Source organism: Meriones unguiculatus, chromosome 10, assembly GCF_030254825.1.
Source record: "Meriones unguiculatus strain TT.TT164.6M chromosome 10, Bangor_MerUng_6.1, whole genome shotgun sequence".
In the NCBI taxonomy this organism is placed as follows: domain Eukaryota; kingdom Metazoa; phylum Chordata; class Mammalia; order Rodentia; family Muridae; genus Meriones; species Meriones unguiculatus.
In genome coordinates, this window is record NC_083358.1 from 20,314,309 (window position 1) to 20,331,208 (window position 16,900).

At 44.9% G+C, this 16,900-nt stretch overlaps 1 protein-coding gene across 2 annotated transcripts in view; it reads right to left on the reverse strand.

The window, feature by feature from the left end:
* The window catches only part of Wwp2 (WW domain containing E3 ubiquitin protein ligase 2), a 117,385-nt gene that overhangs the window by 23,404 nt on the left and 77,081 nt on the right, over positions 1 to 16,900 (reverse strand). For both annotated transcript variants that reach the window (XM_021632831.2, XM_021632841.2), the window contains 2 exons: positions 15,857 to 16,082; positions 2,049 to 2,138 (listed from right to left, as the gene is read on the reverse strand). In XM_021632831.2, the coding sequence (XP_021488506.1) occupies positions 2,049 to 2,138; positions 15,857 to 16,082 (316 nt within the window). The remainder of the gene's footprint in view (positions 1 to 2,048; positions 2,139 to 15,856; positions 16,083 to 16,900) is intronic.

Genomic DNA, 16,900 nt, shown 5'->3' on the forward strand with positions numbered 1-16,900 from the left:
CTGAGAGGAAATAAAAAAGGAAAGAGAGTGGTTAGCAAATGACTGCGCCCATACTCTGAGAAAATTTTATTTATAAAAATTGGTGAAGGGCTGGATTTCATCCACTCACTGTTATAAGGTGCCAATCCCTGATGGAGAGAAAACAAAACTGGCTCTGAGTGTGAGGGGCTCATTATACAGTTTTCTCCACATATATCTGAACATTTCCATAACAGTATAAAAATTTCAACCATTTCCACAATAAAGTGTGGCAATTGGCCAGGCTGTGGTCGCGCACACCTTTAATCCCAGGACTCAGGAGGCAGAGGCAGGTGGATCTCTATGAGTTTGAAGCCAGCCCGGACTACAGAGTGAGTCCAGGACAGCCAAAGCTACACAGAGAAACCCTGTCTTGAAAAACAAAGAAAGAAAGAAACAGTGGAAATTGAAGGTAAAAAAGAACTTTAAAGCCAACATTTAACTCTGGTAGCCTTCACTGGACTTCAAGTCCAAGAAGACACAGGGTGAGCACGGAAGATGGCAGACGAGGATCAACCCCTGCAGGCCGGCAAGAGAGGGAAAGGGAGACCCAGCACTCTGCTGGGAGCTGAGCTGCAGCGGCACATCTGTGGAAAGTGTGCAGCCAGGTGATGACGGGAGGGTCGCCTGGCACACACCTGACAGCTGAGCTCACCACAGCACAGAGGCTGTTCCCAGAGGGCCTCTCTCCAGCCACCGCCCTTTCCCTACGTCAGCTAGGAGGGCAGCATTCATGTTTACACAGAAGCTCCTCACGGCTGCACTAGGTGGGCGCTGAGGGCGAGGCTCTCGTGAGAGCAGAATGCATTCCCTTTCGTACGCTCTAAGACCAGGAGACACATGTGGAAAGAACTTTCTGTCCCTGGCAGACAGGAAGTCAAACCCCTTTTCTTCTTGAACTTGGACAGTCTTCCCCCACTTGGAAGTTTCTCTCTGCCTTTGGTTTTGGAGAACTCCACTCTGTTCTCATTAAGCACGGATGAATTAGGTGTGTCCGCTTTGGGCGCAGACTATACAGGGAAACATAGCAACTCTCTTTTTCTTTGTACATGCATATATATGTTACATATATGTGTGTCCTCTATTGTTCTCCAGATGTTTTTTTTTTTTTTTTTTTTTTGAAGCAGGGTATTTTAGGAAACCTGGAGCTCACCCACTCGGCTAGGCTGGCTGGGCGGGGAGCCCCAGTGCTCTTTCTGTGTCTTTGGTGTTGGGATTACAAGTGCACACTACTACAGCTAGCTTTTTAAATGGGTGTTGGGATCTGAACTCAGATCTTCATGCTTGCATAGCCAGTACTTTACGAATGGTCCATCTCCCCAACTATTAGTCCTGTTCCTGTCTGTGTTTTTTTTTTTTTAATTTTTATATATGTTTACATGTATGTGTGTGGGTATGTGCACATATGTGGCTGTCCCCAGAGTCTACAAGAGAAAATCAGACCACTCAGAGCTGGAGTTACAGGTAGCAATGGAACTCCTGACAGGAGTGCTGGGAACTGAGCCCAGGTCCTCTGGAAGAGCAGTCACTGCTTAATCTCTGAGCCCTTCCCCAGCCTCCATCCCTCTTTCTTAGTCACCCTGTACCATATTTAACCCTAGAGACCCTGAAAAACATTATAGTATCTCCCAAGAATGAGGGCTGAATTTTAGGTGACTGGGGAGGAAAAGTCATCAAGAGATCCAGAGAAATTGTCTGCTGCCTCCCAAGGAAGAAACTGATTTGCCAATCATCAGAGCAGTGTCTCCACACAGAAGGCTGACTAAGGCCACTGATACCCCACGGCCCAGGAGGCTTCCTCAGCGCTCTGTTTCCAGGACTCCAGTGTCCTGTCAGCACTAAATACTGCACAGTAATAAAGCCAGCCAAGAGAGGCCCACTGTGATGCATGTGGAGAAAAAAGACAGGCTGGAGTCAGGGGAGACTGGAAGGAAGGGAAGCCAGAAAACAGTAAGATCAAGACAGCATGGTGGAGTGGTGCAGAGGCCCACGGAGAGTCCCGGTGCCCATCCTGGAGTCTCGGGTCTTACCCTGGAGGAAGAGGCCGCTCCCAGGTGGTGGTCTTGGTATTGTGGTCAACATAATAGACACGGCCGTTGGGCAGCTCTCTCTGCTCCCATCTGGAAAATAAAACCAAGAAGAGGTGTGACACTTCAGTTGAAAGGTACAGTCCCAGTTTGGAAGGAAGTCCTTCACCAAGGATGAGCACAAAAGGAAAAAAAAAAAAAATCAAGGATGGCATTTGAGGTCAGCCCGGTGCCGTTTCAGCTCTGCGCTGCTGCTGGAACCCTCTTGACAGCGGAGTCCCTTTGCAGCAGAGATCACTGGACATTCCCCTGCCACAAGCCTGCATCCTCGAGGTTTTTCCTTTTCTTCAAGATTTATCTTTGATTATGTATGTGTGCATATGTGTCTGTGTGAGGGTATATGCATGAGTGCAAGTGTCCAAGAAAGCCAGACTGGATGGGGCCCTGGACCCAGACTGCAGACAGTGGTGAGCCACCCAGCCTGGGATGCAGTTTAAGGTCCTCTGGACAAGCAGTGTGTGCTCTTCATCGCTGACAGGCCATCTCTCCAGCTGCTCCATGGATTTTTCAAATTAGTGTTTCTTGAGTTTCAAAGGGCCATTAAAAATATGATAGAGGGGCTGGCGAGATGGCTCAGCAGTTAAGAGCACCGACTGTTCTTCCAAAGGACCCGGGTTCAATTCCCAGCACCCACAAGGCAGCTCACAACTGTCTATAATTCCAGTTTCAGGGGATCTACATCCTCACACAGACATACATGCAGGCAGAACACCATTACACACAAAACATAAATAAATAAGCAAACGAATAATACAATGAATCTGAGGATGTTTTTCTTCTAAAATGAACTTCTAACAAAAATTAGCGTGCAATCTTGGGGTTTCATGGACTCACCTCTAGAACTGGGATGCTAATGGTAGCTCTTTTGTGCTAACGAAAGAAAGACAAGGCAATGGCTGACTCAGAACCAACCAACTCAAGCACCACAAATATAGCTGAGAATTACCATGTCTGGCAAAGACCATACTTATCCAGAATATAGTAACCTAAGCAAAGGACACACAAGTTTTACCCAAGGCTGTCTCACGAAGGATGTAAACAGTCCCACGGGTTAACCTGATTTCATTTACATCTACTTTGGGATACTGCCTCGTCTTTTAAGAGGAAGTTAACTATAGTCTGTGCTGATGAGAAGCTTTGTTTTAAAAATGTTATTACTCTTGCGTGTAGCCAGTCTTAGCTATTTTGCAGGTTCGTCTTTTTCTTACCTTTTATACCCTCAATCTAACCCCCTAAATAGAGGGAAGAGAAAGAGATCCCTGAATCTAATTTTTCCTTTTGTTTCTTCTTTGACCACAACTATTAACAAAGCACAGCCAATCCCGCTGACCCCACCAACCACCGACCCCACCTATGGGGGCTTGAGCATTTATATGTCCTCTGAAAACTTCCCAGAACTCCAAATGTCACACAGTGCAGAAATTACCTGCAGCTGGCAAAACCACACCTCTGCTAGAGCACCAGGCAAATCATAGCTGCTGCAAAGAGCCCCATATCCCCACACCTGGGATTAAAGTGAAAAACATAATTCTTATAATATTTCTGTGTTTTTAAAAGAAACCAAACTTCCATAATTCTCACTACAGTCATGCACCTGTGTGTGTATGACGCGTGTGTGCACATGTATGTGTGTCACAGCATGCACATGAACGTCAGAGTATGACTCCAGCATTGTCTCTCACCTTCCACTTTCACGGGATCTGAGGATTGAACTCAGTCATCAGGCTTGTAAGACAGGGCTGAGCTGTCTCACTGGCTCTGCCATGCTTGTTTGAAAATAAGAATTTGTTTCTATGTGACTAGTACTTGAGAGAATGAAGTGAGCAAAATGTAAGATTTGGGCTTCGTAATTTTACCTGTTAGAAACACCGAACAGAAACTGCCCCATTCAAACTTACTCATATAGAAAGAGTCAAAACCCACAGGAATCCACCAAATAGGGATGGGAGGAGTAGGTGCTCAAGGTAACCCTAAGCTACACATTTAAGGATAGCCTGGGCTACATCAAACAGTGTCTTAAAAATGAAAACTGGACATACAGTTGGTATGAGAACACATACCTGGCATGTGTAAGGCCCTGGGACCTAGTCTCAGCTCTGTAAAAACATAAAAACAGGGACAAGTCCTAACGACAGTGGTCTGCTCATTTTCTAAAGCTGTCCACAATAATTGGATGGGGTGTCTGCATCCCATTTTGTTGTTGCTGAACAGGGTCTTGCTATGCAGCCCATGCTGGCTTTAAACTCACCATCCTCTCATCTCAGCCTCTTTAGTGCTGGATTTTTAGTCGTGTATTACCAAACCCAATCTGGAATACCCTTCTTTAAAAGATAGAATATCCTTTGTAGCAATCAGAGACTTAAAAAACAAACAAAAACCCTGAACATATTTTTCTTTTATTCCTAAAACCCATTCAGTATATAACTCATCTTATATACAGTTTCCATTTTAACTTTCATTCAAGTTTCATTTGAAACAAGGGAAATGGCTTTATTATGGCTTGCCTAATATTTGAATTTGAAGACAGGCAAACACTTCAAATTCCAGGCAATGGATGCCTTTAATGCACACGGTAGTACTGAACTGCCAAGACCCAAGCCTGCTAACCCCCTTCCCTGCAGCCGGCAGCTCTGGCAGCTCGTCTAGCACACAGGCCTAGACACTCTCTGCCCTCCCCTCTTTGATCGCAGCTGATTCTAGGAATGAAAGTGGCTTTTTCAGGGACTGCGATTGTCCGGCAGTGCTCCGTGTCCTTATGAACCCTCTCAACTGACTCAGCTAGGAGCACAGTTAGCAGAGGAACAAGACCTTCCTTCCACCGCCTTGTTCCCATCTACATTTTTCCTTTTAAAATTGGACTCCTGCTCAGATTAAATGACTGTGTGGGCCTTCCTGACCCCCGACCTGGCTTGCCTGCCTTTCTTTGAGAACTCTCACTCTTCCCTTACCTGCACAGCTATTCATGAGTCACACAGATCCCTTCCCCTCATTCATTCAGCACAGTGGGTCACTTCTGTCACCAGCCACACGAGCCTCCTGCTTCTGCTGACCCACATAGATTAAGCCTCCCGACTATCTTGGCTTGTCTCCTCATGCCAAGAAAATGATACTGGCTGTGACTTTTTGTCAGCATATCCCTGCCAGGGGTTAAGTTTCTGTCCCTTCTCACACTGAGATGAAAAGCCTTTTCAATCCACTGCCGTGGGTCTTGCTCGGCGCTGCATCCGGGTCAAGTAGGTTCTATCTACCCCACTGAATAGCTTTCTTTGATGCTCTCAGAAATGGTGTTCAAAGCAGCGGGTTTGTTTCAGGTCACTACCCAACACATTGCTCCTTGACCCTTAGTGAGTGAAACCTGGCTGAACACAGGCAACACCGTGTCTTGTTTTTGAAAAGACTTGAGAAGTAGTTTCCAACTTCATTCAGTCTTCACGTAATTTTTCTTTTACCTAAACTACCTTCATTCCTTTATTCTGATGTGTCCATCCCAGTCTCCCCACAGTTACCATACCAAAGAGCTAACAGGCCAAAACACACCAACCCTCATCTCATTATTACGACCATGTTGATTAACTCTCTACTCTGTGGTCTCAAAGATCACCTTCAGCTTGGTGAGGTGCACACAGAGAGTCTCAGCACTCGGGAGGTAAAGACTTCAAGACAGCCTGAGCTGGAAGACTTAAGTTTCAAAGCCTCCGTTAGTACCATGCTTACGCGGCATGCATAAAGCCCTGGGTTTGGTTCCCAAGAGCATGCCAACATTTTCCCTTAAAGTAATCTCCATTAAAAATCATCAAGAAATAAGTTACCCACTAACTGCCATTAAAGGCGTAATGAACATATTTCTTAGTCAGATCCTGGGTTTGGACAGAATCTCAGTTTCACTAAAAAGAGGATAAAGCTGGGAATGTGTTGATAATGCAAGGAGTTCAGGTTAGTATCAGGGTTCTTCCTAATGCTGTGACCCTTTAATACAGTTCCTCATGTTGTGTAGTGACCCCCAACCATAAAATTATTTTCATGGCTATTTCATATCTGTAATTTTATTATTGTTTTGAGCTATAATATAAAAGTAATATAGGACCCAGGCTCCTACATTGTGAGTTCAAAGCCAGCCTGAGATACAGGAAACCTTTATTTAAAAAAAAATATGCCATGGCATACAGAACTTTGGGCATCATAAAGAAAGGATTTCTTGCTACTGCTTAAACTGAAGTAAAACTTTGGAAGAATATACTAGAAGCATTTGCGTTTTCCCAAAGCTGCTTATGTAGAGGTTCAACTCTCTACTGGGTAAATAAAAAAACAAACAAACAAAAAATACATTTAATTTATGTTTCTGATGGGCCTGGTAGAACACAACTGAATGAGAAGGCCGAATGCAGGAGGGTCAAAAACTCAAGGTCAGCCTAAGCTACATAGCAAGACCCAGTCTCCAAACCGAGAAGAAGAGAGGGAGAGGAGAGAAGGAGAGAAACAGACCAACTCATGCTTTCTTATTTATGCTCTTATAATAGATGCCTTTGCACTAAGTCCTATCAACTCTTTGTGGAAGCTTTGGTCACTCTCAGGATGAACCAAAAGATTTCCTTCCTCTGCAGGAATGTTTTCAAAGTCAGAAATCTGAACAGACTGCAACCTAGCACTTTCACATGTATTTCTGGGCAACCTAACACCTTCACATGGGTTCCTGGGTAACCTAGCATCTTCTTATGTGTTCCTAGGCAACCTGGCACCTTCATAGGGGTTCCTGGGTAACCTGGCAACCTAATGCCTTCATATGGATTCCTGGTTTCAATGGGTCTTTTCTCAACAGAGTAGGGGCTGTGTTCAGCTCCTTCCTTCCCCTGGGACCTTTCCTGAATTCTGAACCAGCACTTCAATGTAAGCACACTAACTTCCTTTTAATAACTATCAACAGCATTTTATTTTCCCTAAGCCCAGGATGTCATAGTAGCAGCTACTAAGTTTCTTGAATTAGGTCTGTTTTCTTTTCCTTTTCAACCATCTCATATTCTTTGCCTTGGGGAAATCCCCAAACGGAGTCTGGCAACATTCAAATATAAAGTTTTACAGGAAGTTAAGACAAGTCTCAGAAATGGTCTCTGTAAAACACGCACACACACACACACACACACACACACTTTTCAAGCGGAAGGCTGACAACATAGGTACATAGGTAGATAATCTGAAAAACACTGGACAAGAGCAAAAATGAGTATTATCTTCTAAAGGCAATTTGGCAACTTGGTCAATAACCCCTTCTCCATAAATCAGCAACTTTTCTCCTAGTGCACAGCCCAAGGAAACCATTACGTATCAGAGACGTAGCTGTATGAGCATCTATTATGGGTCATCACAGCAGTGGCAGGAACCACGAATGGTTCCAATGGTTCAAAGAGAAATGAGTGTTATCTAACGCTTGAGAGAGTCAAAACTGAGTTTAAGTAGCAGAGGCTGGGAATACAAGTACGGGCGCCTGTTCCTGGGCTTGAATTTGATCCTGGGACCCACATGGCAGGAGGAGGGGACCAACCCCTGGAAGCAGTCCTCGCACCTCCACATGCACACAGGAAGTGTAATAAAATTTAATAATGCAATATATTGTTTTAATTAAATCTAAATTGACAGTGTACGATTAACATACAAAGAAAAAGCTACTGTCAGATAAACAATGGCATGCCAGCATTTTAAGTTATATGATGATGTTTAAAAAGCTAAATTATATGTTTATAAACAAAGGGAGAGATTGCTCAGTGGTTGAGAACATGTACGACTCTTCATGAAGACCCAGGTTTGGTTCCTATTATCTCCATCAGGTGGCTCACAATCACTCCACCTCCAAGAAATCCAAAGTCTGTGACTTCTTCACCTCACTCAGGAGCACATAGCCACACATACACACATAATTAAAAATAAAAATAAAATCTCTTCTAAAAAAAAGTGAACAAAATGAGTTATCTGTATGTGTAATGTTAGAACTTCAGAACGAGGAAGAATATTAGATGATCACACATACATGCCTAAACACATGCTTATAGCACTTGCATACACACCTTTTAATTTTAAAAAGTAGTATAATTTTATGTGCACAAGTGTTCTGTCTGCGTGTATGTCTGTGCATCACATGTATGACTGGTGCCATGAAGTCAGAAGAGGGCAACACAGGCCCTGGGACTGGAACTAGGATGGTGAGGGCCATCATGTGAGTGAACCTAGATCCTCTAAAGAACAACTAGTACTCTGAATTTCTGAGCCATCTCTCCAGTTCCATTTTTTAAGTTACTATAAATAAAATAAGAAGACAAGGGAAAAGTATATAGCAGGGAAAAGTATTGAATATTTACGTACACACACACACACACACACACACACACACACACACATATAATTGGATTATCTAGCACATCTTAAGAATCATGGAAAAAAGACTCCACCTAGCAGGGGATCAAAGCAGATGCTGAGACTCACAGTCAAATTTTGGGCAGAGCACAAGGAATCTTAAAGAAGATGGGGGATAGAAGGACACAGAGTGGACGGGAGCTCCACAAGGAAACCAACAAAGCCAACAAACCTGGGCCCAAGGGTCCCTGCAGAAACTGATGCACCAACCATGGGCCATGCATAGAGAGGACCTAGAACCCTTGCTCAGATGTAGCCCATGGCAGCTCACTCTCCATGTGGGTCTCCCATGAGGGGAGAAAGGGCTGTCTCTAACATGGACTCAGTTGCTTGTTCCTTGATCACTTCCCCCTGGTGGGGCAACCTTGCCAGGCCTCAGAGGAAGACGATGCAGGCAGTCCTGTTGAGACTTGATAGGCTAGGGTCAGATGGTAGGAAAGGAGAGCTCCCCCTTTCTGTGGACTAGGGGAGAGGGAGGGGAGAAAAGGGGAAGAAAGGTGGGATCGGAAGGGGATGAGGAAGGGTGCTACAATCAGGATATACAGTGAATAAATTAAAACAAAAAAACAAAACCCAGGCTTTTTGGTGACACATGCCTTTAATCACAGCACTCAGGAAGCAGAGGCAGTACACCAGTCTGTGAGTTTGAGGTCAGACTGGTCTGCAGAGTAAGTTCTAGGACAAGGGCTACATAGATAATCCCTATCTAAAAAACAAACTAACAAAATAAAAAACAAAAAAACAAAACATGAAGTCACATTTCCAGTACTCAGGAGGATAAAGAGTTTGAGTCATAATCCAGGCTACAGAAAATTCAAGGTCAGATTAAGCTACATGAGATCCTGTCACAAACAAATCTTGCAGATTAAAGAGAAAAACAGAGGGATGGAACAATGGAACAGCACTTATGAAGACTTGCTGTTCTTGCAGAGGATCTGGGATCAGTTCCCTAGACTCCACATGGTGGCTTACAACTGTCTATAACCCCAATTCAAGTTCTATCTATTGCCCTCTTCTGACTTCCATGGCACCAGGCACATATGTGGCACACATACATGCTTATAGACAAGAGATTCATATACACAAAATGAAAATAAATCCTTTTTAAAAAAAGAGAAACGCAAATAGCCAAATAGAAGAGTGGATAAAAATTATACCAATAAGGCAATTCATCTTAAAGAAGCAAAACATTAAAGAGCTTCAATGATAAAGAAATTCAAACCACAAGAAGATGCCAAACAAACTCCTTAAATTGGCCTAAATGAAAAGAGATGACAATGTGAGTTTTAGCAAGACTGCATGTGGGTATCCAAAGAAGAGCAGCTCCACGAGCCCAGCTGAGGAAGCAATTTGGGAGCAGTTTCCCACTAAAGCTGATGGTCTGTTGGGTTGGGAATTCCCCTTCCAGAAGGACAGTTTGTGTTTGTTGCTTTGTGGTTTGTTTTTATGGATGAGATAAAAGGTCACTCCAGGTTGTCCCTGACTTTGCTGTGTATACCAAGCTAACTTAAGATCTTCTTGGGTCTGCTTCCTGAGTGCTGGAGTTACAAATACACACTACCATATTGGCAAAACTCTATTAACTGGGCACTTTTCCCCTCTTCTTAAGGCAGTGCTGGGGATTGAACCCAGAGCCCTATGTATGTTAGGCGAGTGCTTTACCACTGCACTGCAGGTCCAGCCAGTCCCAGGGCAGTTCTTACAGAAACAAGCAAGTATACAAAGAGGCATGTATGGGAGAAGGCCTCACTGTGGCACACACTGCAGTTGTAGAGAAACAAGAGCTGGCTTAAGTTTGTACTATCCATACAACAGAGAACCACATGGCCGTTTATGTCAATGTGCCCGCATGCCAGGCATCCCTGCACACAGAGACTGCATCAGAAAGGCACAAATGTATTTAAGGCCTCGAGGGTTTTTTTTGGGGGGGGGGTTTAACATCCATATTTATTTATTTATTCATTCATTTATCTGTTCATTCATTTGTTCATTTGGGGGGTGAGGTACACCAGAGCACTTGTGTGGAAGTCACGGGACATCTTGTGGGAGTTCATTCTCTCCATCTTTCAGGTTTCAGGGGACCAAACTCAGGCTATCAGCTTGGAGTTGTTCCTTTAGCAACTGCGGCCTCTCACCTGACTCCTATTTTCTATCTGTGTGCTTCTAATAGCGTGAGAAGGTACAAACACACACTGTCACACTACCTGAGTCTGTCGCCCCAGGTGAACTGACAAAGATGTCTTCACTTCCAGTGTGAAAACAACAGCAGCTAACTCACACTGCAGTAATCTCTGGGTTAATCTCAGAAGTCCACAACCCAGTGCAAAAGTGCATACCACCTGATAGCTACTATTAATGATCAGGAAAACGACACTAGATGCGTTAAAATAGAAATGCTTACGTCTAGAAAGGTTTTTGATACTGCTGTTGCTATGCTGTGTCTGTATCCCACAACCCCTCCCACCTGCCAATCAATGATCTTGTTTGATTTTGCTTTGTGTGTTTTGTGTTTTAGATTTCTGAAACAGATTCGTTCACTCTGGCCTCAAACTCAACAATCCTCCTGCTTCAGCTTCTTTAAACACTGGGATTACACGTGTGAGACTCCATGCTCAGCTTAATAGTCTTTTATAAGATCAAAAGGTAAATTAAAATAATAAGGATGAGTAAGAATGTGCACTCACTTATCTACTGACACTTGTCACTGCATCTCCCTACACCACGAAAGATGCTCACGATGGCAAGATGGGCACAGCATTCCTTACTCTTAAGAAAGTATAGTAAAGTAGACTACTGATTATGTGTGGCTACATACTTCAGGTCCAGGAAGAACAGCCCACTGCTCAGTAAGTCAACCGGTCAGCACAGAGCCTTTCAGAAGGAAGACAGAACATGCTGCCTTGAGTTGCTTAGGCATGGAATAATCTTTTTAGGGTCAAGAATAAAACCATATTTCATAATAACACAAGGTAGAGAAAGGGCACAGTCTTCCAAATTAATCCTCTAATCCAAGACTACTCAAAATATAGTCCATGATCCAAACTCTCAACAGTCGTGTCCTCAGAAACAGGTTTTTTTAGTTTTTAAAAACTTTGTCTTTGACATTGCTTCAGCATCTAGATGTGTAAGTGATCCCTTGAACAGAAGGTAACACAAAGTTAACAATTTAGTAATAAATTAACAGCGGCCCCCAAAAGGCACGTTCTTCACTCATAGTTTGCGTGGCACTCTAAAATGCTCTGAGTGAGGAGCACTTTGGTGAAACCCAAGATCAAGTTTGGAGTTAGATTCGGTGGCAAAGGCTGGTTTGTAACTCAGCAGAGAGAGATGCTCCAAATTCCCCGTCTTTTTAAGTGTCTCCCAAGACTGTCTCCAGGTTCTTAAGTCCACCTAGAGAAGCCTCCGGGTCTCCAGCACAGGCACAGGGACAGGGCAGACAGCAAACGTGAAAGGATTGGAAAACACTCCATCAATTCTACTCTGAGGCAGGAAACAGGAGAGCCAATGACTCTGGGAGAACAGGGATGGTGTGAAATGGCAGAGCTGAGGTAAGCCGGCAATCCAAACACAACGTCCTCTCTTATGTAAGAAACCACAGCCGTGTGCGAGCTGCCAGGGTAAAATAATGTGCCTCTGTGTGAGGGACGTGGGGAGCTGAGAGACTGGGGCGTGACAGGGGTTTGCCAAAGCCATGTACACATGGTCTGTTCAGGGGTATTCGGTCTCCAAAGTGGGCTCTGATGCTGAGAGAAACCAGACACAGGGCCACCTAACCACAGAGGCCACCCTTTCCACCCCCTGCCTGGGCCACTACCTCACGTGTGTCCAGCACCCCTCCTTTCAATAGACACTCACAACCTGGAAACTCCACACCCTTCCAGTAGCTTCTTTGGGGCTAATTAAGTTAAAAGATTTAGGGGAGGAAAAAAAAAAAAAGGAGGGCTTCCAGACAGATGGAGAGAAATGGAACAAGGAATGTTGTGTTTGGCCATCAGCAGCCTCGGTTTCAACAGTCCTCGGCCTGGAAGCTCACAGATGTATGCGACCAGTCTTTCCTGCTGTAAATTTCAGAAGACCAATGTGGCAATTCTTGGAATCTCCAGTGAAACTTTTCCATCACTCAGCAAAGAAGATGGAGGATCTAAGGAGACAGTTGGAAACAGAGACACTCAAGGCCCAAGCAAGCAGTCTAGGCCAGCTTAGAAATCCTTTGCTCAAGGAGCATCCGGTGGTGAGGAGCCCTTGTGGACAAGGATGGGTCTTCTTATCTGTGACAGACACAGTTGAAACCAAAGCCAGACAACCCAGAGAGAGAAGAAAAATGAAAGACTGTCAGAGAAGCAGAGAACATTCTCACAGGTGAAAAGAGCAAGAAAGAAAACTGGAATTGGGGAGGTGGAAGGACAGCATTTAGGCGTACTCATGACAAGCAGGTCCTGGGCCTACTTTGTGCCAAACTGCTAGATACCCACATCCCACAGTGACACAGAGGCTTGAACAAGCAATCAAGTGTGAGAAAAGATATGGCCATACATGTGGTTATCTGACCTTATCGACCAGGGATCAATCAGGAAGGGTAGATCCTTTCCTGAGGATTATCATTAACCTGAAATTTAAGGAATTAAATGTCAAGACATTGAGGAAGCTTTGAGGGAGACCCATCATGGTGGGGGGGAAGAAGACCCTCAGTCTGGAGAGAGGGTAGTGTATGGATTAAACTAGACTAATTTATTATGACTGGAGCCTAGAGTGCGGGAGAGGGGCTTTCATGGAAGGCTGATGGGAGGTGGAGCCCTCTCAGCAAAGATTTTCAGCTTAAGGATGTGGAAATGTGTCCCCACAGACAACAGGAAGTCACTGTGGCATTCCAAGTGGAAGAGCTTAAGCTTAAAGTTTTCCTTTCCAGGGACAATGGTAGACCATTTTCAGGATAGGCAAGGATGGAGCAAAGGATGGTTCAGAATTAGGTTAAGATTCACGGCTCATACACTGGGTTCAAGATGTAGAAATGGGAGCTGGCATCAGTTCTCCAGGAAGCCAGGGAACTGACTGGATCAGGCGACCAGAGAGAGAACTTGATGGGCCCAGAGCAGACTTCATAAACTATTCTGAGCACAGACCACACCTCATTTAGTTCTACATTTGCAAAGCCAGCCCTGGACTTGCTGTTTCTCAAACAGAACATCCTTTCTAATGGAAAAATGCAGTCCAGTGAGATGGCTCAGTAGCAAGACAACCTGAGTTTGATTCCCATAACCCACCTGATGGAAGAAGAGAACAAACTACCAAAATGTTTTCCTCTGATTTCTGTGTGTGTTTATATACATGCACCTATACAAACTTAAAAAAACAAACATGTAATTAAAAACTTTTAAATAAAAAGACAAATGCAATGGCCTATAATTTGGACGCCGGCAGAAGTTTAGATTAGACACCTCATTTATAAATTCTCATAAAAGATAAAGGTATTCTGTGACTTCCCCTAGTGCCCTCCTGAAGAGCGCATAGGGTCTACAAATTGGGAGCATCACTATAGAACCTATGTCCTTTCTGGGTCCCAATATCAAAGAGCCAACCCAAAAGCCTGTTATCCCCACTACTGTGAGCTCAACAGTGTCACACGGCCCTCCCGACACCGAGGGGCTAAGTACCCCTGGACTCTCACACTCTTCTCTGGAACATCTTACACATAAAAATGGGTAGCAGCACCCCCAGCCCCCTCCCCACCCCAAACACATGGGCCTTGTCACATTCTAAATGTTCCAAGAAAAAGACACTGTCCAAACTCTACCTCAGAAAAGTGTTTTAGCCCTTGGCCAAGAGAGGGAAGGGGTGGGGAGACAGGCTTCTCTGGGCTGCTGAATAAAGAGCATTTTCAGAGCCTGGAGTTTTCCAACTGCTTGGAAACAGGAAGTGCCCAATCCCAGAGAACAGTAACCCTCACACACGCCCTACATAAAGACATGTTGAGCCATTAGCCTTAATTGCCTGTGACTGACACAGAAGTGAGGCCGGCCTTCCAGGCATTTGCTGAAGGAAAGAAAACAAACAGCTCACTGGGGACATAGGCGGCCATTTTCTCTCCTTTCTGCCAAAATGATTCTGCTCTGTTCCCCCCCAAATTATGGCACACAGGTTTGAAAGTATGAGCAGCAAAAATTTCTTTCAGGTTCTTTCCCATACCATATATGAAAGAGAAAATAAATCTCTGCAGGGGTATATAAGCAACTGACTAATGATCTTTTCTCAAAATCAAACATTTGACACCCCCCCCCAAAAAAAAAGAAAAAAGAAAAAAAAAATGGCCTTTTCAGAACTGCCCTTTAACACTTCAATTTTCTTCAGGTTTGAGATAATCAGAATCACTGTAACGGTTTCCCTTTGATCAACACCCTGTTAGGAGAAAGGAGTTCCATGAATGCTGCGTACAAGCAGCAAAAATCACACATGCTTTCTGATACAGGATTTTTAGCCATTGGGAGTTCAGAAATGGCTTTATGGACAGGGCATCATATTCCCCATGAAGCAAGAGGTGTCTTTCCAATGTCTATATGAAACACACACTGAGGGAAACAGCCTGTCCTCCAGCCTACATCAGCAGGTCACTAGTGACTGAGCAGGACAAAAATGTGTTTCTTTGGAATTATTTCTTTCAGCATCTATTTATTTGTGTGTCTGTGTGGGGATGGGCCTGTAGAGATCAATGGTCAGTTCAGAGGAGACGGTTCAGACGTGTGTGTGTGTGTGTGTGTGTGTGTGTGTGTGTGTGTGGTATTCTCTCCTTTCACCATGTAGATATGGGGATAAAAATCAGGCCTGACTTGGCAGCAAGTGCTTTACCCACTGTACCACCTGGTCAGTTCCCAGAATCCATGTTCCTAATCTCCACTCACTACACAGTGAGAATTGAGTCTGTCTTTGTCTTGCTGGAGCTGTCCTCTTGGCTAAGGTCTTTCCTACCCAAACCCAAAGCGGGCAGGAAAAGTAGCACCCAAGTTACCCCTGGCCACAGCTGTGGGAATAACAGCCACGCTAGCTCAGCACCTAAAACCAGAGGCCTCTGTGGGTTGCCAAGGCCAAACTCAGGCTCTTCTCTGGGCAGCATCTAGTCAGACACCCCCCCAAAACCACAAGGGCAATGAGTTCCACAGAGCTGTCCACTTAAGTACCAGCATGAAGCGGCACCCACCAGCACAGATGATTTAGGCGCTCCTTCAGCTGTATACAGAGCCAGCACTTCTACACCTCTCTTGCCTCTATTCACGGCAGCCTTCCCAGTAGGAAAGGAACCACCATGCTGTTTCTGACGTGTGGAGGGTGAGGCCATCATGGGACGCAGGGCTACTCACCCAGCAGGAAGAGCATCAGGACCCTGGGCAGTGGTGGTGGTGGCGGCGGCGGGGAGCTGCTGTGTCCCGGAAGTGCTGGGCTCCTCCCCCTCAGCTGGTGTGGACGACGCAGGGAGAGCTGTGGTGTTGGGGTTTGGGGGCACACTCAAGGCTGCAGCAGGTGGGGGTGTCACACCAACGACAGAAGGCTCTTCAGGGTCACTGGCTGCAGCAGGTTCCTCGCTCACTGCAAATGCATAGACCGCACTTAAAGATAACTAGGAATGGAGAGTTTTGTCTTCTCTCGCTAGGTTTCGCATGCCTTACATGAACACCATATCTATGGTATTGGCCTCCTCAAGACTGTGCAACAGCTATGAGTTATACAAACTGGTTCTGACACTCGGAAGGTAGGAACAGGAGGATGGTCTCAAGTTTGAAGCCACTCCAGTCTACACAGTGAATTTCATGCCAATAAAGTCTGAGAGTAGACAAAGGGAATGGGTAGGAACACTTTTATATTCTAGAAATAAGGGCACATTTGTACTTCCTAGTGTGGGAAGGACTCTGTGCATTTGTGCACGTGCGCACACACACACACACACTATAATAATCATATTCACAATCAGCACAGACATGCTTATGACAGTTGGTCTTCAGTTAACCTACTTATCCTAGGGGGACTCAGAAGACCTGACTACAGGACAGATTTTATTTTATTTTTATTTTGTTTTGTTTTTCAAGACAGGTTTTTTCTGTACAGCTCTGGCTGTCCTGGAACTCACTTTGTAGACCAGGCTAACCTTGAACTCACAGAGATCCACCCGTCTCTGCCCCCCGAGACCTAGCTGGGATTGAAGGCATGCACCACCATGCAGGCCCCGGTGAGCTTTGATAACAAGAGAAAAGTACAGGAGACAGTAAGGAGAGCTGCACTATGAACCTCACAGACAAGGTGACCCATCCAGGCAAGGCTTCAGAATGACTGCTTGCTTTGCTCCCTCACCCTATTAGTGTGCTGGCAGAAGCTGGGAGGGAAGTGTCCCTGGGGTCTTAGTCCTGTTT